General features: G+C 57.3%; 1 protein-coding gene and 1 long non-coding RNA gene across 4 annotated transcripts; one reads left to right on the forward strand and one right to left on the reverse strand.

Moving 5' to 3' along the window:
• Positions 1–11,065: 11,065 nt before the first annotated feature.
• On the forward strand, positions 11,066–26,134 carry CCDC88B (coiled-coil domain containing 88B). Of its 3 annotated transcripts, XM_020903278.2 has the most exons (27): positions 11,076–11,432; positions 11,764–11,906; positions 12,078–12,189; positions 12,274–12,343; positions 12,429–12,487; positions 12,587–12,670; positions 12,748–12,891; positions 13,088–13,233; positions 13,355–13,436; positions 13,590–13,748; positions 14,285–14,431; positions 14,727–14,835; positions 15,233–15,369; positions 15,684–16,805; positions 20,140–20,267; positions 20,345–20,462; positions 20,972–21,067; positions 21,169–21,309; positions 21,641–21,897; positions 22,211–22,354; positions 22,565–22,751; positions 22,907–23,052; positions 23,279–23,377; positions 23,565–23,731; positions 24,313–24,519; positions 24,654–24,722; positions 25,985–26,134. In XM_020903278.2, exons 1-27 carry the CDS (start codon positions 11,373–11,375, stop codon positions 26,038–26,040), a joined length of 4,389 nt encoding a protein of 1,462 aa, XP_020758937.2. In that variant the 5' UTR covers positions 11,076–11,372; the 3' UTR covers positions 26,041–26,134. The 3 variants fall into 3 exon arrangements, 2 of the variants coding, with proteins under 2 accessions (XP_070313665.1, XP_020758937.2); XR_011484390.1 differs by lacking the exons at positions 24,654–24,722; positions 25,985–26,134 and adding an exon at positions 23,859–24,073 and having other exon boundaries at positions 11,066–11,432; positions 24,313–24,354; XM_070457564.1 differs by lacking the exons at positions 23,565–23,731; positions 24,654–24,722; positions 25,985–26,134 and having other exon boundaries at positions 11,066–11,432; positions 24,313–24,473.
• Positions 24,943–26,174, reverse strand: LOC139031886 (uncharacterized). The gene is made up of 2 exons (XR_011484391.1): positions 25,535–26,174; positions 24,943–25,185 (listed from the first exon to the last, which is right to left on the reverse strand). It is a non-coding gene; the product is annotated as an uncharacterized lncRNA (long non-coding RNA).
• Positions 26,175–26,255: the final 81 nt, after the last annotated feature.

Here is a 26,255-nt window from a genome sequence, read left to right on the forward strand (position 1 = left end):
TCACCGTCAGGGCAAGCCCAGTCTCCATCAATGCCACTCAGCTGCCTCTGTCCCTCCACTCCTGACCTCATGTCTGGGCAGGCTTTTCTGTAGTTGCGGTGAGCCGGGGCTACTCTCTAGTTGTGGTTCTCGGGTTTCTCATTGTGGTGGCTCCTCTTGTTGCGGAGCACAGGCTCTAGGGCGTGCAGGCTTCAGTAGCTGCGGTTTCCGGTCTCTAGAGCACAGGCTAAGTAGTTGTGGCACATGGGCTTAGTTGCCCTGCAGCATGTGGAATCTTCCCGGACCAGGGATCGAACCTGTGCTCCCTGCATTGTCAGGCGGATTTTTAACCACTGGACCACCAGGGAAGTCCCGACCCCACTTCCCTTATCTTTAGAGTGGAAATAGTCCAACCGACCTCATAGGGTCATTGTGGGGAACACATGAGACAGTTTACGTAAAGCATTTGGTACAGTGCTTAGTACACAGTCAGTGCCCAATAAATGATTGTAAAAAGAAAAAGAACCCCTGCTCTGCACCGTTCAGCCTGCATGTTGGTAGGGAAAGATCTGGGAGGTAGCAGAGAGGCCAAATCCCAGGCCTGTCCTTGGTGATTACTTGCTGTGACTCCCTGGGCCTCAGTTTCCTCATCAGTATAATGGGGCTAGTGATGCTGTTAGGGCAAGGCCCCCAGTATTCTCCTTAGGTTGCCTGGCACTCGAAGGCTCACTTGAAGGAGCTGGGAAGATATCTCTGGGGGAATCTTTGTCATCTCTTAGAGAATTAAACCTGAGCTTCTGATATCAAGAGACGGTTGGAGGGGGTCCCAGCCTCTCTAGCCTAGAGTGGGCTTGGGCTGCAGCCATGCAGGCACTATGATTGGGAGCCCTGGAGGCTACTGGCCCCAGGGGAACACACCCTGCTGATCATGGTTGGAGTTTAGCCGCACAGGCATCAAGGAGTAACAGAGGAAAACGTGTATGTGTGTGTCTGTGTGTGTATGTACATGTGTGTCTGTATAACATCTAGACAAATTTGAGTAACATCTGTGTAAATGCATAGCTTTTTGGTGTTCACAAACATGCACATCGTCTGCTACGTTATTTTTTCCCGCTTATGTAGGATGCACTGCATGACGTACAGGATCTTAGTTCCCCTACCAGGGATTGAACCCCTGCCCCTTGCAGTGGAAGCAAATGAACCTGAACTACTGAACTGCCAGGGAATCCCCTGCTACATTATTAATATTTGCACCAACTCTTCCCATTTGAGTTTGGGATATTTTTTTTTTTAATTTAACACAGATAAAGTAACCTGCTTAACATGTGTTTTGGGAAGAAGTAAAGAAGTGCAAGGAGGCAGACAGAAAGCTATCTTCTCTTCAGCTTCTTGGATATTGGTCCCCACTGTTTCACTATAAACTCGACTATGTGCTGTGCTGTGCTTAGTATTTCAGTTGTGTCCAACTCTGCGACGCTGTGGACTGTAGTCCACCAACTTCCTCTGTCCATGGGATTCTCCAGGCAAGAATACTGGAGTGAGTTGCCCTGCCTTCCTCCAGGAGGTCTTCTCAAGGGATTCAATTCCCAGGGATTGAACACAGGTCTCCTGAATTGCAGGCGGATTCTTTACCATCTGAGCCACCAGGGAAGCAAATTTGACTACAGTGGTTCTGAATTAGAACTAGAGTTTCTTGAGAGTGATGTAAATACCAGTGACTTAATATAGAGGCTTAGCTTACAGACATGCAGTGGGAAGGCTGATAACATAGGGCTAGTAGGGCAGCTCCATGATTATTCCCAGCCCTTGTACATTCTGTCTTGCTCTGCCGTGTTAAACAAGTGACTTCTACCTCACAATCCAATGTGGTTGCTTGAGTTCCAGCTATCACAGTCAAAATCCAGCCAGCAGGATGGAGGAAATGGGGAACAGGAGATAAAAGGCCCCTACTAGCTGTTGACTTTAAAAAAAAAGCACAATGTGAGAGTTGTGAGTTAAGTTTTATTTGGGGCAAAATGAGGACTGTGGCCCAGGAGACAGTATCTCAGATAACTCTGAGAAACTACTCCAAAGAGGTGGAGGGAAGGACAGTATATATGTGATTCTGATGAAAGAAGAGTACATGCAATAAAGCAACGTATTTTTTCTAGAAGGTTTCTGCTAGTCTCATGAAGCTTTCCTGCTAGTCACGATAAACAGTCATCATCATGAAGGATTTTAGTGCTTTTCTAGATATGAGGAGATACGAGAATTGGGCTCATAAAATCAGCTCCTGAAAATATCTAACCATCTGAAGACCTGTCCTGCCGGTATTTCCCCAGCACAGAGTGTCTCATTTCTGCTCTCCACCCTAAACTCCTTTCAGGGGATGTTAAAGGTCAGCAGCTGTAGCAGCCCAGGATTTAATCCTTGTAGAGGCAGATGGCAAGCACCCACGTCAAGCGCCAGTTTGTAGTTGCCAGAGCTGTCTTTTAAGAAATTCTTCTGGGGCTTCTCTGGTGGCTCATTGGTAAAGAATCTGCCTGCCAATGCAGGAGGCATGCATTCAATCCCTGATTCAGGAAGTGCCCACGTGCCATGGAGCAACTAAGCCACAACGGTCGAACCCATGTGCTACAGACTGAAGCCCACGTGCTGTAAAGTCTGTGCTCTGAAATAAGAGAAGCCCATGCACCATGCACTGCAACTAGAGAAAAGCCCATACAACGATGAAGACCCTGCATAGCCAAAAATAAACAAATGTAAAAAAAAAAGTTTTTCTGGAAGCTGCCATGTTATTTATGCTGAAATCTCATTGGCCAGAACTTAGTCACATGGGAAACACTGATTTTATTCCACACTGTCTTGTATCTAACTAAAAAGCCCATGATTCTATTATTAAGGGAGAAAGGATTTGGAGTGGACAACAAACAGTGTGAGCCACATGGGGGGGACTGCCTCTGAGACTTTAGGGGCTTCAAGGCCTCCCAAGGGACAGAGTCACTTTCTGGCTGCTTCCATCAGCCTTGGTAAGGGCACGTACTAAGCTATCCTAGGGACTGAACTCAAGCCCTTCTGCAGTGGAAGCATGGAATCTTGACCATTGGACCAGCAGAGAAGTCCACAGATGAAGGGGTTTTTTTGACACATAATTTACACATCGTAAAATTCACCCTTTAAAAACGAACAAGTCAGTGGTTTTCAATCTGTTCACCAAGTTGTTCAGCCATCACCGCTACTGAGATGGGTTTTTAATCTCAGTGACTTCACCCAAGAGGAAGTTGATGCTTATCTCGCTGAGCGTCGCAGTGCATGTGTGTCTCTGTGTACTTATGAAAGCAGGTCTGGACTTTCAGGGGTTCCGCTTGCCCTGGGGAACCCTCAGCATCACATCAGTACCTTGCATCCAGCCACTGTTTGTTGAGGGTAACCTCCGCACCAGGCACTGTGCTGGGCTCTGGGACACAGCTAGGCACGAGCGCTGCCAGCGCCACGACCAGACATGACTCCCAGCACAGGTCTCCTGGTCTGGGTGGCACCAGGGCAGCTCTGGTTCTCACCTCCAGGTGCTTACAGTCTTGGAGAGGGCATCAGTAAGCACTCCAGGTGAGCGCTTACTGCCAGTGTGGTGAAGCTTCGAGGGAGCAGCATCGGTCAGGTTGTTTGGGGTGTCACAGAAGGAACCTGCCCATTACCTGCCCTTCCTGTGGGGGAGAGGAAGGGAGAGAAGGACTTCTAGCTGCGGCCAAGAAATGATTAGGCGGACTTGCTTGGTGGTACCGTGCATAAGAATCCGCCTGCCAATGTAGGAGACACGGGTTCAATCCCCAATGTGAAAGATCCCACGTGCCTCACACCAGCTAAAGCACGTGTGCCACACCTACTGAGACTAAGCTCTAGGGCCCAGGAGCCGCAACTACTGAAGTCCACCTTCCTAGAGCCTGTCTTCCACAAGACAAGCCGCCGCAGTGAGAAGCCTGTGCACCTTAGCAAAGCCTAGACCCTGCCCACCGCAACTAGAGAAAGCCAGAGCGCAGCAAAGCAGACCCAGCGCAACCCCAAATAAACACATCAAATAAAAAATGGAGTTTTTCTTTTAAAGAAATGGTTAGGCGAGAACCAGGTGAGCAGAGGTGGAACAGGCTTTCCAGGTGGAGGGAACCTTGTGTAAAGGTTAGAGGTGAGGCAGGTGAAAGTGTTCTGGACTGAGCAGCCCAGGGGAGGGAATTCTGTCCTCAGGCACCCCTGGGTTCTCTTGGTGGACATCTGCGCGCCTCCCGGATTTGGTTAGGAGCAACGTCAGACACGTTCCTGATTTTCTTTCCTCCTGGGCTCCTTCCTGGAGGCATGTTCCCAGATGCTGAGAGTGCTTGGGTCAAAGGGCGCTGGTGGTTTTACCGGTGTCTGGAAACCCCGAGGCCGTTTTAAGAAGCAGTTACTTGTCTGGTGGGGACGTGTTTTTATGTTCCTCACCCCACAGTGCGCCAACCCGTTTTACCTTCTGGATTTATTTTTTTCTTGCTTAATGAATATTTAATGGTACCTTGGAGCGGTCTTTGATGGGTGTGTCTTTAATTATAAGGCAACCTCGGGGCTTGGCGCAGGGCCTCCCCGCGCTCACTAACCGGGCTCTGGGCGCCAGCCTTGCCCTCCTACCAGGCAGCAACAAGGCACTGGGATGGTAGTGTGGTGGGATGGTGGGATGGTGGGATGGTGGTGGGGGGGCAGAAGCAGCAACTCTCAGAGTGAGGCCTGGGGTTTACCCTCAGTCACCCGACTGACCCTCACACCCCTCTGAGCCTCACTTTCCACATCTCTGAAACAGAAGTCCAGTTTGCTCAAAAACATTTCCTGGCTGTGTGGCTTGAAGCAAGTGACTTACCTTCTCTGTGTTCGGTTTCTTCACAAAAGGGAGATGGTAATAATAGCACCTGTATTTTACGGCTGTAGAAGGCATTGAACACATCATATGTGTTCACACTGATGAACACGGATGAAGGGCAGAGTTGGTATGGGCAAGCTGTCAGCATACGCTGTCACTCTTATGGTTTCTTCAGCCCAGACCACGTCCCTGGACAACCCCACGGCATCCCTGGCCTTGGGAGCTTCTGTTCTAGTGGGGAGCAGATGGAGCAAACAAGGACAGATGCAGTGGAGGAAGACTACGAGGGGAGGACTTCCCGGCGGTCCAGTGGTTAAGAATCACCTGCCAGTGCAGGGAACACGGGTTCAGTCCTCGGCCTGGGAAGATTCCACAGGCTACAAGGCAGCTAAGCCCATGTACCACAACTTCTGAAGCCGGTGTGTCTAGAGTCTGTGCTCCGCAACAAGAGAAGCCACGGCAAAGAGAAGCCCTCGCAGAAAGACTGGAGTCTCCTTTAGAAAGGGAAGATCTTTTCTGAGAAAGAGGCCCTTAGAGAGGCCAGTAGGGTGAGAAGGAGCTAGATAGGGGAGGCAGAGGGTGTGCATGTGTCGGGTGGACAGGGTTGTTCCAGGCTGAAAAGTGAGAGTGAAAGTCCCTCAGGCGTGTCCAGTTCTTTGGGACCCCAGGGACTATACAGTGCATGGAATTCTCCAGTCCAGAATACTGGAGTGGGTAGCCTTTCCCTTCTCTTCCCAACCCAGGGATCGAACCCAGGTCTCCTGCATTGCAGGCAGATTCTTTACCAGCTGAGACACAAGGGGAGCCCAAGGATACGGGAGTGGGTAGCCTGTCTCTTCTCCAGTGGATCTTCCTGACCCAGGAATTGAACCAGGGTCTCCTGCATGGAAGGTAGATTCTTTAGGAGAACAGCAAACGCAAAGGTCCTGAGAGTGACAGAGAGACTGAGGAAGCTGGAGCAGGTGTGCGGCTGAGGAGGTAGGGGTGGGGGGGCCCTGCAGGGCCTCGGAGGTCATGTGAAACTCTGGAAATTGACACAAAGTCCAACAGAAGGGTCACGAGCCAGTCAGTGTCTCCCAGCGACTCCCTGGTCACAGGCGGAGCCCACCAGGACGTTTGCTGTCAGGGAGCCAGGCTTGGCGAGAGGCCTGGGGCAAGGCGGGGCCCCAGGAGAGGGGGGGCACCCTGGGGAGAGCAGGGAGAGCTGTCTGAGGGTCAGGTAGTGGGGGCCGGGCTGCACCAGGCCCTCTTCAGTGCTGGGGCCACACCCCGAGTCCCTGGGCATCTGGCCCACTTGGCAGGTGGCCCTGGACCCCACCTCCCTGGCTCTGGCTCCCCACTGCCTCCTCCCACCTGGGCAGCTCGTTTGGGCCACAGCCCTGAGCATTTCTGCTCTTGTTCAGCTCTGGCTATTTCCACTCCTAAATGGTGAGTGGGAAAACCACCCCTTCCCAGACACTTGGGTGGGGAGGAGGGCATCCCTCAGACCCCACACCAGAGGGCCAGGTGCCCAGAAGTCCCTGGAGGCTGTTTTAGGATTTTAGTTCTTGAGCCTGGGGCCCTTAACCATCTGGCTAGGGAGCTGGGCCCCAGCCAAGCTGCTAGGGTGCCAGGCAGGGCACTGGGCTTGCCATAGGCAGGGAGAAAAAGCTGCTCTCTGACTCAGCCCTGGTCAGTCCTGGGCTCTGGCTGAACCTGGTTGCCAGCTGCCCTGGCCTCCCTGGCCTCTACTTTCCAGAGCTCCAGAACACTCCTGCCTCTGGCCTTTGGGGTCGGACCAGGGATACCCAGAGAATTCAAAGCCAGAGGGAAGTGGGAGTCCTTCTCTGTGCAGCTGGGGAAGCTGAGACCAGAGGGAGGAGGTTGCAGGCAGTAGATGATGTTGTCCATTCATGCGTCTGTCTCTGCTTCTTGCCTGTCTCTTGGGTCCACATGTTGGCAGCAGTGAGAACTAACCCCCTTAAAAACCTCCAGAAAAAGATATTTGAGAAGAGCAGTCATTATGGCCCAAAAGATGCAAATATTTAAAATCTTTGTCAATAAGAGACCGTTGACTAGAAAAATGATACAGATGAACTTATTTGCAAAGCAGAAATAGAGACCAAGGGGAAAGTGTGTGTGGGGGATGGGAGGAATTGGGAGATTGGATTGACATATATGCACTACTATGTATAAAATAGATAACTAATGAGAATCTACTGTACAAGCTCAGGGAACTCTACTCAATGCTCTGTGGGGACCTAAACGGGAAGGAAATCTGAAAAAGAGGGGGGATCTATGTATACATATGGTTGATTTACCTCACTGTACAGCAGAAGCTAACATAACATTGTAAAGCTGCTGTACTCCAATAAAAATTAATTTAAAAAAAGAGATAGTTGAAATGATGATGGGATAACGTCATGGAATACTATGCAGCCATTCAAAAGACCAAGGCCAATAGTTCTGAACAGAAGAGAAGCAGATTGGGAAATACATTTCAAAGCATGGAGGTGCACACCTGTGTGTGGTTGCAACCACCTCTGATAGACAGACTTGGGCAGCTGCATCTCAGAAAGAACACAGAAAATGCTAACTGGGCCTTGGGGACTGGAGTTAGGAGTGATGAAGGGGAGAAGGACTTAATTTTTTTTCTCCATATACTAATGTATTCTTGATATATATATATGTACACACATATATAGATATACACACATATATACATATACACATTACACATATATACACACATCCACATATACAACATATACATATATACCACACATATACTCACAGACACATATACACACATGTGTACATATACACGTATATACACACTATCCACATATACACACATACACATATATACAAACATATAAACTCATATATACCACATACATACACACATACACATATACACACATATATACATATACACATCTATATCTATATCTACATAAAGGGGGTTTCCCTGGTGGCTCAGATGGTAAAGAATCCTCCGAAATATCTTATATATATATATATATATATGGCTGCACCAGGTCTTAGTTGCACATGAGAGGATCTTCAGTCTTCATTGCAACACAAAGGGTCTTTATTTGCTGCATGTGAACTCTTAGTTGTGGCATGTGGGATCTAGTTCCCTGACCAGGGATTGAATGCCAGGTCCCCTGCATTGGGGGCATGGAGTCTTAGCCGCTGGACCACCAGGGAAATCCTTCTTTACATTTTGATCATGCACCTGAACACTGTTTTAAAGAACATTTAAAAATATATTATTTGTCTGCATCAATTTTTAGTTGTGGTGCATGGGCTTAGTTGCTCCAGGGCATGTGGGACCCTAGTTCCCCACAAAAGGATCAAACCCATGTCCCCTGCATTGCAGGGCTGATTCTTAACCACGGGACCAGCAGGGAAGTCCCTGAACAATTTTTTAAAGGAAGAATCTAGCCTAAGGATGAGGATAGCCAGCCTCTGATGAGCATCCCTCAATGGTTAATTAAGCCTTGAAATCCCAGGATCTTGTCCGCTGATGAAATTTCTTCCTCCCCCATGAGCCTCCCTCTGGCTGACTCAGCTGAACCAAGTCACAGAGCCAGACTGAGAGATTGAGGTGCAGCCGGGCATGTCTGGGGTGACAAATGTGAGAGCAATCAGCGAGAGCAATGGGGCGACACGGCCCAGCCTCCAAGGAGGCTGGAAGAAGGGTGTGACTCACAGTGTTGAGCAAGGCAGGGGCCCGTGGCTGCAGGCCCCCCGTTACCACATTACCACGCTTGGCTAACCCAGAGAAGGCTCTCCGGAGTGATTCCTGGGCTGGAATCCCTGAGGGATGCAAATAGGTGTAAGATTCGCAGAGGGTCAAATCTGGACGGATACTTGATATTATTAACACTAAAGATAATAACCACACCAGGGACCATTTAATGAACGCTTAGGCCGGGCACCAGCTCGTGGAATCCTCGTTAACAGCCCTCTGAGAGGATTATCTGCATTTCCAGATGCCTCCAGGGAGGCTTAAACAACTAGATGTTCTCTTCTGCTAACAACTCCAAGCAGTTTCCCATTGCCCAGTCAGGCTACAGTCTGAGAGCTGTGTGACTTTGGGCAAGTTATTAACCTCTCTGAGTCTCACTTTCCTCCTCTGTGAATTGGAGATAATCCATAATCCTTGTTTCATAACCTGCTGCTGCTAAGTCACTTCAGCCGTGTCTGACTCTGCGACCCCATTGATGGCAGCCCACCAGGCTCCCCCCTCCCTGGGATTCTCCAGGCAAGAACACTGGAGTGGGTTGCCATTTCCTTTTCCAATGCTTGAAAGTGAAAAGTGAAAGTGAAGTTGCTCATTCGTGTCCGACTCTTAGCGACCCCATGGACTGCAACCTACCAGGCTCCTCCATCCATGGGATTTTCCAGGCAAGAGTACTGGAGTGGGCTGCCATTTCCTTCTCCATGTTTCATAACCAAGTCCTATGCAAATAGGACAGTCATCGTAAAATACTTGTAACCAGGACTGGCTCGTGATAAGCCTGTGTTTTCACTGTGGCCCCGTGTTTTAAGCAAATCCAGAATGTCAACAATTGTAAAAGCTGCCACTAAAGAAAAGAGGAATGCTGCCAGTTAACTATGTCCCGAGGCTCTTTCATCACTAGACTCTTTATTTTATACTCCCGAAGGAGCTCTTTTTGCCTTAGACATAGATTCTCATCATACATAATTCGAATGCACACATAAAAAGGAAAATAGAAGCAAAATAGTTTATGGTGTTCAGAAAACTCCTTTACATTTGGAATCTGACAGAGGCGGGATGCTGGTGTGTTTCCCTGTCACCCACTCCTGTGAGGTGAGAAACAGGAGAGCACTCTTCCCCATCACCGCACCCCCCCAATTCATAAGTGTAAGTGTGAAAGTGTTAGCCTCTCAGTCCTGTCTGACTCCCTGTGACCCCATGGACTGTAGCCCACCAGGCTCCTCTGTCCATGGGATTCTCTAGGCAAGAATACTGGAGTGGGTTGCCATTCCCTTCCCTAGGGGATCTTCCTGACCCAGGGACTGAACCCCCGTCTTCTGCATTGCCGGCAGAAACCCACCAGCAGCCATTGGAGTCCTAAGCCAACCATGCAGGTCTGCAGAGCAAGCTGACTCTGGATTCCTGCTTCGGGAGTGTTGCTGACAAATCTGGTTCCCCTCCACTGGGAGCCCCCACCATTTGGAGCCTGGGATTAAGAGTGCTCTGCTCTTGTCTCTGGGGTTTTCTTCCAGGCTGCTGACGCCCTTTCTGCAGGGTTGGATGCTTTTGAAGTGTGGGCAAGTGCAGGCAATGACAACGATGTCAGGACTGCCACCAGCTAGCCAGCGACTCTACCATGTAACCCGACTTTAGAGATTGAAATGTGAGAAATAAAGTGTCTGGAAATCTATGAAACATGAATAATTTCTGGACTTCACACTTCCAGCTGCCACAGAACCCTTGCACATTCTGCTTGGGCCTCTGGGAATGCCCTTCCTTCATCCCACATCACCTGCTTAACCCAGTCATCCCTGATCACAGCTGTGCAGTCACTGCCCTCCTCCCTCACCATGCGTCTCCTGATCATCCCACTGAAGTCAAATCCCTCCCCTGTCAATGCACATAGCACAGCTGCAACATTACCTTTTGGGTGTGTGTGTGCGACTTTCTGCATAGCTATCTCCCCAGCGTGCTGTGCATCCCCGCGGGGGGGTGGGGGGGAGCAACGTGACTTTTTACTACATCTCGGTACCCAGCAGTGTCCTATGCGGCGCCCCCTAGTGAGCAGTGGGGCAACTAGAGTATCCTGGTTTATCCCCAAGACATACCTCTGGTCTCTGCATTGAACTGCATCCCTCAGATGCTGGATTCTAACCCACTTCTTTTACAGACGGGAAATCAAGCCTCGTGAGGTCGCTAGCACATGGAGTAGACGTCGTGTTTCAGTCCGGTGTATAAAGAGGCTGGGGGAGGGTGGGGTCTGAGGAGGGGTACTCACTTCTGGTGGGGATTCAGAGGAGGCTTGATGTGGGAGGCGGCCCCTCCCTAGAGTCACAGGTTGGGAGGGTGGTTTGGGTGAGTTTGAGAAAGGAAAGCCAGGCAAGTTGGAAGACGCACCGTGGGTGCCTAGTGTCACCATATAAGGCCTGGAACCCTTTCTGGGGCCCTGGAAGATGCAGGGCTGAGGTCACTCTCTTCGGTTTCAAGTTGGGCAACCAAGGCCCAGAGAAGTGGAGGACTCACCCACCGTTGTCCACGGAGCCAGGAGAGCGGTGGGCCTTGCTCCTTGCTCCTGGGTGGCCCTGAGTCCACTTTCGCCGGCTGACCTCTGGGCCGGCCCTGCCCGAGATGCTGGGAGGATGTGGAGTGGCGAAAGGGGGGCTGAGGCAGGACTCTGGGGGTGCATAGGCCCGTCAGCACCCGGAAGGCGGAAGCGGCACAGGGTGTCTGTGGCTGGGCCTGGGATCTCCCCCTCTTGGGGACTTCCTCTTCCTCTCAGGGCAGGTGTAGCTGCCGCAGCGGGACCAACACCCTGACCCCGTCATGGATGGGGGCAAGGGGCCCAGGATCAGAGACTTCCTGAGTGGCAGCCTGGCCACCTGGGTGAGGGTGCAGTGGGAGGGGGGCCTTGGGGGAGGAAACGAGCAGCAGGGGGGGCTGGTGTGGGCGTAAGGGGAGAGGGGGCAGAGTGGGGCGTGGTGGGGGGAAGGGGCTGAGGGGAGGGGTGGGCTTAAGTGGGGACGGAGAAGTCCAGGCAGCTGTGGGAAGGAAAAGGTGTCTGGACCCAGGGCCACTGACATTCAGGGAACCGGTGAGGAGGGGACTATGTGGGTGCAGGGCGGCAGGTCAGAGGGGCTCAGGATTCACTCTGGTAGTGGGGGTCTCCCCCGCCCCGCGCCCGGGCAGGACAGATGACTCGTTTGTGCTCCCACAGGCGCTGGGACTAGCTGGGCTGGTGGGGGAGGCGGAGGAGCCGGAGGGGGAGGAGGAGGAGGAAGGAGAGGGGCCTCTGTGTCCGGAGAAGAGGTTCTTGCGTCTCAGCGATGGGGCCCTGCTCCTGCGGGTGCTGCGCATCATGTAAGGGGCATCAGAGGATGACCTGGAGGGGGGCGGGGCGTGAGGGGAGGGGGCCAGGTGGCCTGGGGGGAGGAGCCTGAGGGGTGGCTGGCAGAGCCTGCTTCAGAGGAGGTGGGTCCTCAATCTTCCCTTCCACCGGTTGCTCCCCACCCCCCCGTCCCGTGCCCACAGTGCTCCCAGTTCCCGAGGGGGCCCTCGAATGATCAGGGGCCATGACGGCCCGGCAGCCTGGCGGGTGTGGAACCTGAACCACCTGTGGGGCCGACTGAGGGACTTCTACCAGGTGAGGGGTCGGGAGGGGGAGGCTGGGCCCTGGAGCCCCCCTGGGGGGAGGCCCATCTCTTATCGCTGGCCCCCTCCACCCCAGGAGGAGCTGCAGCTGCTGATCCTGTCGCCACCCCCAGACCTCCAGACGCTGGGCTTTGACCCCTTCTCAGGTGCTCTCTCCTACCACCCCTCCACCCCTTCCTGCTTCTACCCGCTGTCCCTCCCGGTTAACCCCTTGTGGCTTGTGCCCTGCAGAGGAGGCGGTGGAGGAGCTGGAAGGCATCCTTAGGCTACTGCTGGGGGCGTCAGTGCAGGTGAGCGGGGCAGGGAAGGGCAGGGTCCAGCTCTGGCCGCAGAGGTGGCGGGATGCCCTCTGGCGCCAGTCTCACCGCCCTCTCCTTGCCCCCCTGCAGTGTGAGCACCGGGAACTGTTCATCCGCCACATCCAGGGCCTCAGCCTGGAGGTTCAGAGCGAGCTGGCTGCTGCCATCCAGGAGGTAAGATGCTTGGGCTGCCCTCGGGGACACTGGCCCCCTTCTTCTTCTTTGGCTGAACTGCTCTCCCTGGGCTCCAGGTGACCCAGCCCGGGGCGGGCTTGGTGCTGGCGCTGACTGGGCCGGAGACTGGGGAGCTGGCAACTCCGGAGCTGGAGATGCTCTCCCGGAGCCTGATGGGGACACTGCTGAAGCTGGCACGGGAGCGCGACCTGGGGGCCCAGGTAGGGGGCAGCAGGCCAAGAACAGGAGGACCATGGGGATCCAGACATGTGGGGGAGGGGCACCGGGGTCCAGGTGTGGGGCTGGGGTTGTGGGTCTTGGGTCCGCAGGGCTGCAACAGCCAGGTTTAGCTTGGGTAATTGGGGGCGGATGTGGAGGTCCTGGGAGGGGTTGCTTCTGACCCTGGACCTCCCACAGCGGCTGGCTGAACTGCTGCTGGACCGGGAGCCTGCCCCCTTGTTGCCTGAGACTCCCGCCAGGATTCCCTCCGAGGGGGCCTCGCACACCTTGGCCCTGCAGCTGGCCAATGCCAAGGCCCAGCTGCGGCGCCTCCGGCAGGAGCTGTAAGTACTGGAAGGGACCTGGGGGCAGGCGGCAGGATGGGGTCCCGGTTGGGATCAGGGCTGGAGGAAAAGGGCTGGAAGGGGCAGGTCCCCAGACCCTTCCTGCGTGCCTTCCCTCCAGTGAGGAGAAAGCAGAGCTGCTGCTGGATTCCCAAGCGGAGGTGCAGGGCTTGGAGGCCGAAATCCGAAGGCTCCGCCAGGAGGTGCGCTCAGATGTCCCCAGGCATGGTCGCGCATTCCTTAACCCCTTTCCCGCACCTTCCCCGTCCTCCTGCCTCCTCCAGCCCGGTTCCTTCCCGTCCCAATCCCTGTGGCTGGCGGGTGGCCTGTCCTAGCTCCGCACCCGTCTGGCTCAGGCCCAGGCGCTGACGGGACAGGCCAAGCGGGCCGAGCTGTACCGCGAGGAGGCAGACGCGCTGCGGGAGCGGGCGGGCCGCCTGCCCCGCCTGCAGGAGGAACTGCGACGATGCCGAGAGCGCCTCCAGGCTGCCGAGGCCTGCAAGGGCCGGCTAGAGGTGAGGCGGGAGGCGGGGCTGCGGGGCCGGGCGTAGGGTGGGCGTGGGCGCTGGGGACCGGGAGGGCCAAGAGAGGAGAGAGTTTGGCCGAGAGTCAGGACTTAGTGGAGGCCCCAAGCATTGCTAGGAGAACGGGGTGAGGGGGTGTCTGGGGCTAGGCCCTTTGGAGGATGGGGCAGGTGGAGGGGAGCGGTGGAGGCTGTAGGCAAGGCTAGGTCCTGGAGAGGAGGGTGGGAGCGGTAGGGGAGGCAGCGTCTATAGCACCAGCAATGGGGCTGAGGGGGGCCTAGAAGGGTGCCACCTTGGAAGGCCGTTCTTGAGAAGGGGCAGGGCCTACACAGGAGAAGGGCGGGGCCCGGTGCTGGGGAAGTGGTCCCGGGAGAGAACTTGGAGAGGGTGGGGCAGATGGAGGGGAGAGGCGGGGCCTGGAGAGCCACTAGGGTGCGGGGTCAGAATGGGCGGGGGGAGCCTGGAATGTGCGCGGGGTCGGCGGGGGTGGGGGAGCATCCTGCCACCGACTCTCTGCTCCCCACCAGGAGGAGCGGGTGCTCTCGGGGACTCTGGAGGCCTCCAAGGCGCTCCTGGAGGAGCAGCTGGAGGCCGCTCAGGAGCGCTGTGCTCGGCTGCACGAGACCCAGCGTGAGAACCTGCTGCTGCGGACTCGGCTGGGCGAGGCCCACGCGGTGAGACCCCCGGTCACTCAGTGATCCGTGACCTCAGAGGTCCCTAGGGTACCTTGGTGACCGCTGACTCCTACTCCCTGATTCCTCTGTGTGTGTGTGTGTGTGTGTGTACACACTCAGTCATGTCCAGACTCTGTGACCCTACAGACTCTAGCCCACCAGGCTCCTCTGTTCATGGGATTCTCCAGGCAAGAATACTGCAGTGGGTTGCCTTTTCCTTCCAGTGACCCTCTAGCCCCCACACTGGGGCTGGCCATAGTGGGGAGGGCTTGCCTGACCCTGCTCTCCCCTCCAGGAGCTGGACTCCCTGCGGCATCAGGTGGACCAGCTTGCAGAAGAGAATGTGGAGCTGGAACTGGAGCTTCAGCGGAGCCTGGAACCACCCCCAGGCTCCCCTGGGGAGGGTGAGTGGGGCCCCAGTGGCAGGGCTGCGGGTGGGAGCTGCCTCTGTTTCCCTGTAGCTACTGGGGCTTCCATAGTGGCTCAGACAGTAAAGAATGTCTGCAATGCAGGAAACCCAGGTTCGGTCCTGGGGCTGGGAAGATCCCCTGGAGAAGGGAATGGCTACCCACTCCAGTATCCTTGCCTGGAGCATCCCATGGACAGAGGAGCCTGGCGGGCAACAGACAAGGGGTCGCAGAGTCAGACGACTGAGCAACTAACACTTTCCCTCTTTTTTTTTCTTAGTGGGGTTGGCTTCTGGTTTCATCCCCTCCCCCCAGGTCTGGTGTCAGAGGTGGGGGTGTATGTGAGGAGTCGTAAGGGAGCAGGGGGTACCTGACTGCATCTTCCACACCCCAGAACCCCTGCCCGGAGCCGCTCCTTCGCTGCATGATGAAGTGAGGGAGGCAGAGGCTGGGCGGCTGCGGACCCTGGAGCGGGAGAATCAGGAGCTTCGAGGCCTGCTCCGGGTGCTGCAGAGGCAGCCAGGTGGCCAGGTGAGTCCCCTTCAACCATCTGCAGGCCCTTCCTGGCCACCTCCTCTGGGTTTGACCATCCCTCTCATGTGCCCTCATGAAAAGACCCTGTGCCCTCATTTGAAAAGACCCTGATGCTGGGAAAGATTGAAGGCAGGAGGAGATGGGGACAACAGAGGATGAGATGGTTGGATGGCATCACTGACTCAATGGACATGAGTTTGAGTAAACTCCAGGAGTTGGTGATGGACAGGGAGGCCCGGTGTGCCGCAGTCCCTGGGGTCGCAAAGAGTCAGACATGACTGAGTGACTGAACTGAACTCATGTGCCCTCAGCCCCCCCTACTGGAGGAGCAGAACGAAGACTCGGTGATTCAAGAGCCGGACTCAGCTCCGCAGACTTGCCTGGCCTCAGACCCCGACCCCCAGGCTTTGGCTGCTCAGGCAGCGGATGAAGGCCCCCAGGCCTCAGACCCAGCTCCCCTGGCATTTGAGTCAGCCCTCGAGGGGGCAGCATCTGATCTGGACCCGCAGGGGGTGGAGAGGCCTCTCCAGACGGATGTCGTGGTCCCTGCAGACTCCATGCCCCAGGAGTCAGACCCCGACACAGAGGCACAGGAGTTCCCAAAGAAGGCTGGCCTGGGACCCCCTCTCCGGACCCCTGCCTCTGTGACCCCACCTCAGGGTCCTGAGGTTAACATTCAGGCCCAGCTGTCTCTGGGAGGAGAGACTGGGGAGTCGGTGCCGGAGGCCCCGAGGGTAAAACAGGAGGACCCTGAGAGCAAGCTGGGACCCTCGGAGACCAGCCTGTGTGTGCGGTTGGAGGAGCAGGGGACCCTAGACCAGAGGCTGGACCTACCCGAGGGGCAAACAGAGGCCAGAGAGCATGAACAGAGGGTGGGGGGGTTGGTCGGGGATGCAACTGAACAAAAGCCGCAGAAGAAACTGGAAGGGGCTCCTGAGGTCCGGACCCGGGAGGCGTGGGCCCCCGAGGAGATCCTGGTCAGTGGTGTCCCCCAGCGGGAGGCCCTCCAGGAGGAGGCGGTGCGGCTGAAGCAAGAGGCTGAGGCCCTCCGAGCAGATTTGGAGGCCCAGGCCCGGAGGCTGGAGGCCCGAGGCACGGAGGCTGCCCGCCTCTCGGAAGAGCTGGCTCAGGCCCGGAGGGCAGAGGCTGAGGCCCACCGGGAGGTGGAGGCCCAGGCCCGGGAGCTGGCCCGCTTGCGGGAGGCGGTGGAGTCTTCTGCCCGGGAGCTGGAGGCTGCGTCGCGGGAGCGGGAGGCGCTGGCGGAGGCGCTGGCAGCAGTCGGCCGTGAGCGGAGGCAGTGGGAGCGAGAGGTGCCCAGGCTGCGGGCCCGGGCCGAAGAGGCCGAGGAGCAGCTGCACGTGCTGGAGGGCGAGGGCCGCAGGCACCTGGAGGAGGCTGAGAGGCAGCGCCGGGAGAAGCAGGCCCTCCAGGAGGTATGGTGGGGCTCACGGCCAGGAGACAGGGTTCCAGGCCAGTTGCTGGGGCTTGGGGGTTATTAATTCCGTCAGCAACCACCGAGTACCCAGCACTGAGCTGGGGCTGGAGAGGGAAGGGCAAAGTCCACTCCTGCCTCAAAAGGCGCACCTGGCCTGGGACCGGGGCAGATGGCCCCTGCCTTTGATGGGATGGCTGTAGGAGGTGGTGGGCATGGAGCTAGATGGCCTGGGTGCAAATCCTGACTCTCTGACTGTGGCGGTTTACTCAGTTGCACCCCAGTGCCTCCCTCTGTAAAAGGGGGGTGCTCTTCATAGCTGCCTCGGTGGGGCTTTGGAAGGCGGACGGAAATAATGGTGTGAAGAGCCTAGTTCATGGTGGGCAAAGGCTTAAGATACGTTGGTTGTCCTGGGCAAAGTGCTTTGGCAATCCATGGGAATGGGAACTGATGCCAGGGTCGGGGCAAGAAGGCTTCAGGGAGGGTTCTAAGGAAAGATCGAGATTTCATTAGGTGGGGAGGGATATTTCATCCAGGCGGAACAGCAAGTGCAAAGACTTGAAGGTGTTTGAAATGCTGAGGGGCCCGGGAGACATGGGGGTAGGTGGAGAGGTGTGTCAGGCCAGCTTTGTGTGTATTGGTACTTCATCCCCAGGCAGGGAAATTCACCCAAGGTGTGGGCCAACCTGTGTGATGCTGGGTTTGGGGAGAGTCACCTTGGTGTATAAGGGGACCTGGGGCCATTGGAAGGCAGTGCCCGTGGTCAAGTTGGCAGGTGAGAGAATTCCCTGGTGGTCCAGTGGACTCTGCATCCAGTACAGGAAGCACAGTTTCGATCCCTGGTCAGGGAACTAAGATCCCGCAAGTTGCATGGCGTGGCCAAAAAAAAAGAAAAAAAAGTGGCAGGTGAGGTGGGCCGGAGCTGGGATGGGGGTTGGAAAAGAGAGAAAACCTGGAAACCCCTGTATTCATTCATTCAAGCATGTTTTCAGGCATCTTCTTGGCACCAGGCCCTGTACTAGGCAGCCAGCACTCGCAACCTCTGGGAGACACTTACTCACAATCTGGGGTGGAGACAGGACTGTGCGGGGAGCCGTAGGGGTCCAGGAAGCACACTGGACTCGGGCTGGGGTTCATCAGGGAAAGCTTCTTGGAGGAGGAGAGAGAATGGCAATGAGCCGGGAGGAGGAGCAGGCCTGTTTGCAGGGGTGGAGCGAGAAGCAGGGAGTGGAGCGAGGTGACATGAAGACTTCCTTAAGCAGGTTTCCTATTGGGCAAGACTTCATCTTCCTTCCAAGCAAAGGAAGGAGTTGCAGCTGTTTTCACTAGGGTGACAAGGAGTCAGTGGAGGGTATAATGTGAGCAGAGTGGTCAGATCTGCAGGTCTGGAGGCTCCTCAGAGGAAGCAGAACAGACCATGAGGCAAGGGGATGGGTGTTTGGGCCAGTGTGGCCCAGGGCTGGGGTGAGGGTATGCTGCAGCACACGTGTGCTCAATCATGTCTGACTCTTTGTGACCCCATGGACTGTAGCTCGCCAGGCTCCTCTGTCCACGGAAGTTTCCAGGCAAGAATACTGGAATGGGTTGCCATTTCCTACTCTAGGGGATCGTCTGAACTCAGGGATTGAAACTGCGTCTCTTGCATCTCTTGCATTGGCAGGCAGATTCTTTACCACTGGTACCACTTGGGAAGTATCAAATCTTCTGGAAGCTGAGCAGTTTCCCTGTTACACAGAGCAGGGACTGAGGTTCAGAGAGGAGAAATTATTTGTTTCGAGACACCTCCTGATGGTGAGGAGTCAGCAACATGCTGTTGGCTGGGTCTGGGGCGTGTGAGAATTGAGAGTGTGGGTGAGAGGGTAAGGCCAAGAGCTTGTCTCTGGGGTCCACTCTGGAGGAGCTGAGAGATGCTAGCAGAAAGATCTGGGTTATAGCTCAGCTCCCCTAGTCAGCTATGTGGCTTGGGGCCAGTTACTTAACCTCTCTGAGTCTCCGTTTCCTTACCTGTAAAACCAGAATAAAAATGATACCTATGTCACAAGATCCTGGAAGATAATGAATGTAGAGCGCTTGGGGCAGCGCCTGGCACTCAGTATGGGCTTAATCAGCAGACAGGGAATGCCAGCCGGTGGGTAGGGAAGAACTGGTAGAGCTGGCCAGCCAAAAGAGCTGGCTTTGAGGACTAAGCGGGTGGAAGACATTAAGGACAAAGGGGAATTATGTGAGATTTCCTGGTGGAGCAGTTCCTGGTGATAACTGGGCGTGGTGCGGGAGGAGGTGGCTGGCCAGGGGAGGGAGGTTAGGGAACCAGGGGCCAAGGGGTTTGTCCAAGAGGGCCTCCCCGCTGCAGGGGCCAGTGAGGGGGAGGAGGCGCAGTGGGTGGCGCCCTGGGGGCTGCGGCCAGGGTCTGGAGGGGGCAGGACAGGGGTCCGACCTGAGATGCAGGTCTTGTGGGCATCCCTGTTCTGCCTGCTCTCCGTCCTGGGGCTCTTGTGGCTGGGGGCTGTGGGCAGCATGGCCTTGTGGGACTTTTAGTTTTTCAGCAAGAGGCAGTGGTCAAGGGTGTCTGGAAGTGCAGTGACCCCGGGGGCTGGCCCGGGTGGAGTTGCTAAGCCAGGATGACCAGAGCACAGATGGGTAGGCTCCATTTCCAAGAGCAGGACTTGGTGGGCGGCTGTCATGGTTGGCCCTTCTGCGTGGTTTCATCCTGCTGGAGCCCCCCCACCCCCACCCTGTACCTCAGAATGGTTCGACCTACCTCTCTGGGGGCAGGGGCCACAGGCCAGAGCGGGTCTCCTACCCACTTCCTCAATGGTATGGCCCAACCGCCACAGGCCTGGTCAGCAGCAAGCATCCTGGCCCTCCCCCTCCCAGCTCCCACTGTGGTTAGGCCTGGCCTTCACCAAGTTCCTGCCCTCTGTGGCCATCCCCCTGTGGCTGAGAGTATTCTCCAGACCCGCTGCCTCTGAGCCCCTCTTCCCCTCAACTGCCCTGTGTGACCTCAGCACGCAGGGAGCATCCAGCTGTCACTGGGCACATGAGGAACCATGGTTTCAAAGAGGTGAAGACATGTGCCCAGCGAGTGTCTCTGAGCCCTGGTCCAGGGGCTTCCTCACTTCTTGGCAGGCTTATAATCTCCGGCTCTTTCATACCCCCTCTGCAAGGTCATCAGGCTTTGCTCCCATTTTACAGATGGGGGAGTAGAGGACCAGAGAGTTAATGATATTTGCTTGGGGTGACAGAGCAAGGACAGAAGGCCAGGTCTCCTGACTCTCAGGCCTGGTGAGGGTGGCGGTCTACCTTTCTGGCCCTGAGCCCACTCTGCCTGCCCTCAGGAGCTGGAGAAGGCTGTGGTGCGGGGCCGGGAGCTGGGGGCCCGGCTGGAGCGTCTGCAGAATGAGCTGGAACGGGCAGCCCTGGAACGCCAGGAATTTCTGCGGGAACAGGAGTTCCAGCACCAGAGGTGGGGCACTGCCCGAGGGGCAGAGAGGGGCAGGTAAAGATTTGGGGAGGGCTGGGTGCTAAGACTTCTCCTGGCAGGTACCAGGGCCTGGAGCAGCGGCTGGAAGCTGAGCTGCAGGCGGCGGCCACCAGCAAGGAGGAGGCACTGATGGAGCTCAGAAAGAGGGCCCTGCAGTTGGAGGATGAGCTGTTCAAGGTGAGGCCACCGCCCAGGTTGCTGGGGCCTGAGCCCACCCCTGTCTCCATCCTCGGGTAGGTACTTCAGGGCTCCCCTCCTGTCTCGCCCCTTGCACCCCATTTCAGGGCCTGTAGGAGGAAGCGCTGTGCTGGGAGCCAGGTAGCTCTGCCCGGGCCTTGTTGCCTCTATTCTTCAACCCGACTGAGCCTGGCAGCTTGACTCTGAGGCACCTGCTGTGTCTCTCCTGCGGGGGCCCCACCACTTCCTGAGCTCAGCGCCGACGGTCATAAGTCAGGAATCATTTCTGATGCCCTTGTTGCACATGGCACGGCACCAGTGTGGTGCGGGCCCCATACCAGGCCGCCACTGCCCTTGGGGGGCTCGCTGTCCGCCTAGGACAGAACATAGCCAGCGGGTCCCCAGCAGACCACCCGGCCGGCAACTGTGGGATTGCCAGGGGAGGTTTGCTGTGCTGCCCCAAAACCCCGCCACGCCCTTGTGTGACCTCCCTGGGCTTCTCCTTGCAGCTGCGCCAGGGCGCTGCGGGGCTGGGGTCCCAGGAGAAGACGGAGCCCAAGGGCACGGAGGCCCAGAGCGTGCGGCTTATCGAGGTGGAGCGCACTGTGAGTGTCAGGCTGGTGGGCGCAGGGCTGAGGGGGCAGGCGGCAGTGTCCCGGAGACCTGGCCCCCTGCTAACCACCCTCCCTCCCCACCCACCCGACAGAATGCCACGCTGGCAGCAGAGAAAGCTGCTCTTCAGGGCCAGCTGCAGCACCTGGAGGGGCAGCTGGGGAGCCTGCAGGGGCGCGCCCAGGAGCTGCTGCTGCAGAGTCAGCGGGCCCAGGAGAACAGCAGCCGCCTGCAGGTGGGCCCCGCCCCCCATCCCCTCCTGCCCACGGCCCTCCCCCGTCCCCCGCTCCTACCCGCCTGCTGGCCTCCAGCACCCCCGTCAGTGCCCCTTTCACCCCGTCTCCAGCCCTCCCCTCCACGGCCGGCCATCAGTCCCTCTGGCCTTCCCTGCCCCAACCCCAGCCCCATCTGTCCCCTCCCCGCCTTGTGCCACTGGCCGTCGGCTCCCCGACACTGTCTCTCCTTTCCTCCACCCTCTGCCTTCTGCCCCCCCATCCCTTACCCCCCTTTCCGGCTTGGGATGCCCCCCGAAGCAGCCCCCTACTCCGCTCCCCACTCTGGCCTAGGCCGAGAAGTCTGTACTGGAGACGCAGGGCCAGGAGCTGCACCGGAAGCTGGGGCTGCTGGAGGAGGAGGTGCAGGCGGCGCGGCGCTCCCAGGAGGAGACCCGCGGACAGCAGCAGGCCCTGCTGCGGGACCACGAGGCCCTGGCGCAGCTGCAGCGGCGGCAGGAGGCTGAGCTGGAGGGGCTGCTGGCCCGGCACCGCGACCTCAAGGCCAACATGCGGGCGCTGGAGCTGGCCCATCGGGAGCTGCAGGGCCGGTGAGCACCCCCCCCAAGCTCACAGCTCCTCTCCCGGGCGCCCCCTGTCCGCCCAGAGCGGGCCCCCTGTTCCCTGAGAACCACCAGCAGGCTGTGCCCTCTTGTGCGGCAGGGCTCCCTGCACTTCTGGGGTGGGCTCACCCTGGGGCTTCATCGGTGGTCTGGAGTGGTGGGTGCCTGGCACAGCATTCTGCCCTGTGGCTTTGCCCCCCTGGGGCCTATGCTTAGGAGATGGAGGACTTCCAGACGGTCCAGCTGCCTGCTTGCCCTGGCCCCGGTCCTTGCAGCCCCCTGAGCCCCTGGTTCATCGCAGGCACGAACAGCTGCAGGCCCAGAGGGCCAACGTGGAGGCGCAGGAGGTAGCCCTGCTGGCAGAGCGTGAACGCCTGGTGCAGGATGGGCATCGGCAGCGGGGCCTGGAGGAGGAGCTCCGGAGGCTGCAGAGTGAGCATGACAGGTACCAGCCCGGGCACAGCCCCTCCTCTCCTGGGCCAGCCCTCAGTGTTCCCATCTGCGAAGTGGGTTGATGGTGAGTTAGTCCCTTTCCCCACGGGGTCCTGCTTTGTCGCCTGTCCTCTTCTTGGTTCCTCTGCCATCAGGAAGGACCCAGTTGAGGCGGGGTTGGGGGGAGGTTCCTCCTGGAGAGCAGATCTCCTTGCCTCTGCAGGGCTCAGATGCTGCTGGCGGAGGTGTCCCGGGAGCGCGGGGAGTTACAGGGGGAACGCGGGGAGCTGCGGGGTCGGCTGGCTAGGCTGGAGCTGGAGCGGGCACAGCTGGAAGCCCAGAGCCAGCGACTGCGGGAGTCCAACCAGCAGCTGGACTTGAGTGCCTGCCGGCTGACCACGCAGTGCGAGGTGCGGTGAGGGGTGGGTGGCTGGGGAGGGAGGGCGGCTGGAGGGGAGGGTGGGGTTGGAAAGAGCCAGGATTGGGTGGAAGGCCGCTGCCCTGAGCCCAGTTAAGCGTCCCCCAGCCGCCCCTGCTTGCTTGTCCTGCCGTCTGCCTGTGACAGCTGTTGATGGAGCTCCGGAGCACCCAGGAAGAGGAGAACCGGCAGCTGTTGGCCGAGGTGCAGGCGCTGAGCCGGGAGAACCGGGAGCTCCTGGAGCGCAGCCTGGAGAGCCGGGACCACCTGCACCGCGAGCAGCGCGAGTACCTGTGAGGGGCCACGGGGGCTGGCGTGGCTGCCCCTTGGGACGTTTATGGGGCAATTTCCTGGGAAGGCCTGGGGAAAGGGGAGGCTGACCCTCCCGGGGGCTCGGGCAGCACAGTGTATCAACCCATCCTGGGGCATGTGGCTGCTTAACCAGCAGGGGTGTACCCGTGTGTACCCCGTGTTCCTGCCCAGGCCTCAAGCCCACCTCCTCCCTCCCCATCCTCCCAGGGACCAGCTGAACGCCTTGCGCCGGGAGAAGCAGAAGCTGGTGGAGAAAATCATGGACCAGTACCGCGTGCTGGAGCCTGGGCCCCTGCCCCGGACCAAGTGAGCGGGCCCCTCCACCCCGGAGGGCAGGAGGTCTTCCCTACCTCGCCCCTGCCCTGCCCTCTGAGCCCTGGCCCAGCCCGGGTCCAGGCCCAAGTGAGGGCTGGCCTGGCCTCTGCCACCCCCAACATGGCCTTCTTGTCCTTCTTCCCTGGCATGACCCCCTTTTGTGCCCTCTTGCCCCCAGGAAGGGCAGCTGGCTGGCAGACAAGGTGAAGAGGCTGATGAGGCCCCGGCGGGAGGGGGGCCCCCATGGGGGGCCGCGCCTGGGGGCCGATGGGGCTGGCAGCACCGAGAGCCTGGGGGGCCCCCCAGAGACGGAGCTCCCCGAGGGCAGGGAGGCAGATGGGACAGGTGGGTCTGGGGGGCCCCCGCCCCCAGGGGCTTGCCAGTGCCCCCGGTCTTCCTGTGTGGTTTGTGCATGTGTCCCCCACTGGCCTTTCCTGCTGCAGCTTCCCCTCCCCTGCCCTCCCCCCATCAGATGGTTCCAGTGACTCTCTGCCCTGGGTCCCTGCTGTGTCCCTCTTGGCTGTCACCTCCCTCCCACCCGCACTGCCACCCACCCAGTCCTACCCATCCAGAGTGGTGCCTAGGACCTCGGAGCAGCGGGGACTTTAGTCAGAGGTCACTTATCCCAGACAGCAGACGAGGAAGCCGAGGCTCAGGGAGGGGAAGCACCTTGCCCAAGGTCACACAGTGAGTTAGTGTCAGAGCCAGCACAGGGTTCTGCCCCCAGTCGCCACCTCCATTCATTCAACCTTGCCCCACCCCCCGGCTCCCAGGCCCCATCTCTGCAGCCTCCTGTCCCCTGTGGTGCCCTGCAGCTTCCTCCTGCCAGTCCCGCACCCCCCCCCCCAGCCCCTGCCCCTGCTCCCCCCAGCCCCGCCCCCGGCACTGCTCGAACACCCCCACACCCCTGCCTGTGCCTCTTGCAGGGTCCCCCTCACCGGCACCCATGCGCCGGGCACAGAGCTCCCTGTGTCTGCGGGATGAGACACTGGCGGGTGGGCAGCGGCGGAAACTCAGCTCTAGATTCCCCGTGGGGCGAAGCTCTGAGTCATTCAGTCCTGGGGACACCCCCCGGCAGCGATTCCGACAGCGGCGCCCAGGGCCCCTGGGGGCACCCAGCTCCCATGGCAAAGGTGAGGGAGAAGGGTCTCTGGGGGCCCACCAGCTCCTTGGGGGAGGGGGCTTCCCTCCTGGCTCCGGTGTCTGCCCACCCGCCCTGCTGCCTCTGTCTGGCCCTCATGGCCCAGTGGCCGCCTTGTGTCCCCAGGACCTGGTGTGGGATGGGGCGGCTCCATCGAGACCCTGGCGGAACACGAAGCAGATGCCAACAGAGAGAGTGAGTGGGGGTTTGGGAGGAAGGTGGGTATTTGCCCTTCCTGGGCCCCTTGCAGGCCTTGTTCACCCATTCACTCATCTGACCATGAGCCTTTCTGGAATGCCAGGTGATGTGTTACTTGGGAATATAACAGAGAACGTTGCGGTATGGGGAGCTGGGAGACAGCACATGATATGCATAAAAATAATAATTATCTACAATAACTTGTCCAATAGAACTATGACGTGAGCTCCACGTGTAATTTAAAATGTTTAGGTAAAAAAATAAAATAAAATAAAATGTTTAGGTAGCCTCATCAAGGGATCTTTGCGACCCCCATGGACTGTAGTCTGCCAGCCTCCTCCGTCCATGGGATTTTCCAGGCAAGGATACTGGCGTAGGTTGCCATTTCCTTTTCCAAGGGATCTTCCTGGCCCAGGGATCAAACCTGGGTCTCTTGCATTGCAGGCAGACTCTTTACCACCTGGGCCACCAGGGAAACCCCCATCAGAGGAAGTAATGAGACATGTAAAATTAATTAATATTAGCATATTAATACATTATATAAATATATGATATATTCAATATACTATATATCATATATTTAATACATTTAATAAATTATACATAAATACACCAACATACTCTATTAATACATATTAATATATATTATATTAATATATTTCAATATCACAACATATATTGATATGTTAATAACATTATTAACATATATTTATATTGATTACTAATATATGTTAATAACACATCGTTAACATATATTGATATTAGAATATTAATATATTTTGTTTAACTCAGTATGCCTAAACTATTACCATTTTAGACATGTAGTCAGTGTAAAAAATCCTTAACGAGATATTTCATTTTTTTCACCCTAAGTCTGAAGTCCAGTGGTAGTTTACACCCAAGCACATTGCAGTTCAGACTGGCCACATCTCAGGTGCCCATTCCTGTCCTGAGGAACTCAGCCCTACAGTATTAGGAGGTGACAGCGTCCTGGGAAAAAAAGGAGAGCAGGGTGGGTGAGATCAGGAACCCTGGGTTGGCAGGTGGCGAGGTCAGGTAGGGTGCTCAGGGCAGGCCTCCAAGAGGAGGTGAAGCTGAAGCAAAGGCTTGGAGGGGAGAGTGTGTCCTGTCCATGTGTCTGGGGAATGGCGTTCTTGGCAGAGGGAAGAGCTGAAGCGAAAGCCTGGTGTGTTGGAGGCCCAGCCAGGCGGCTGGGACCCCTTGGAGAGGGTAAGGCTGAGCTGAGCTTCTCCCTCCAGGCCTCGAGGTGCAGGACCCGGAGAAGCGAGCTCTCGCCCCTTCCCTCAGCCAGTGACACCGCGTGGATGGAGAGCGTGGGAGCGGAGTGTTCTCAGCACTGGGGTTTCAGCGGGGACTCCAGGCAGCCCAAGAATACGGGGAGGCAGGGCACTCATGGCGAGTCCTTGAACAAGGAGCCCTGGGCCCCCAGATCCTCCACGGCCTGCACGGGAGGCCCGAGCTGGAGCTGGGACGAGTCTGAGGACAGGGGGGACGGCTGGCCCCCACAAA

Source organism: Odocoileus virginianus, chromosome 28 (genome assembly GCF_023699985.2).
Source record: "Odocoileus virginianus isolate 20LAN1187 ecotype Illinois chromosome 28, Ovbor_1.2, whole genome shotgun sequence".
NCBI classification, from domain to species: Eukaryota; Metazoa; Chordata; class Mammalia; order Artiodactyla; family Cervidae; genus Odocoileus; species Odocoileus virginianus.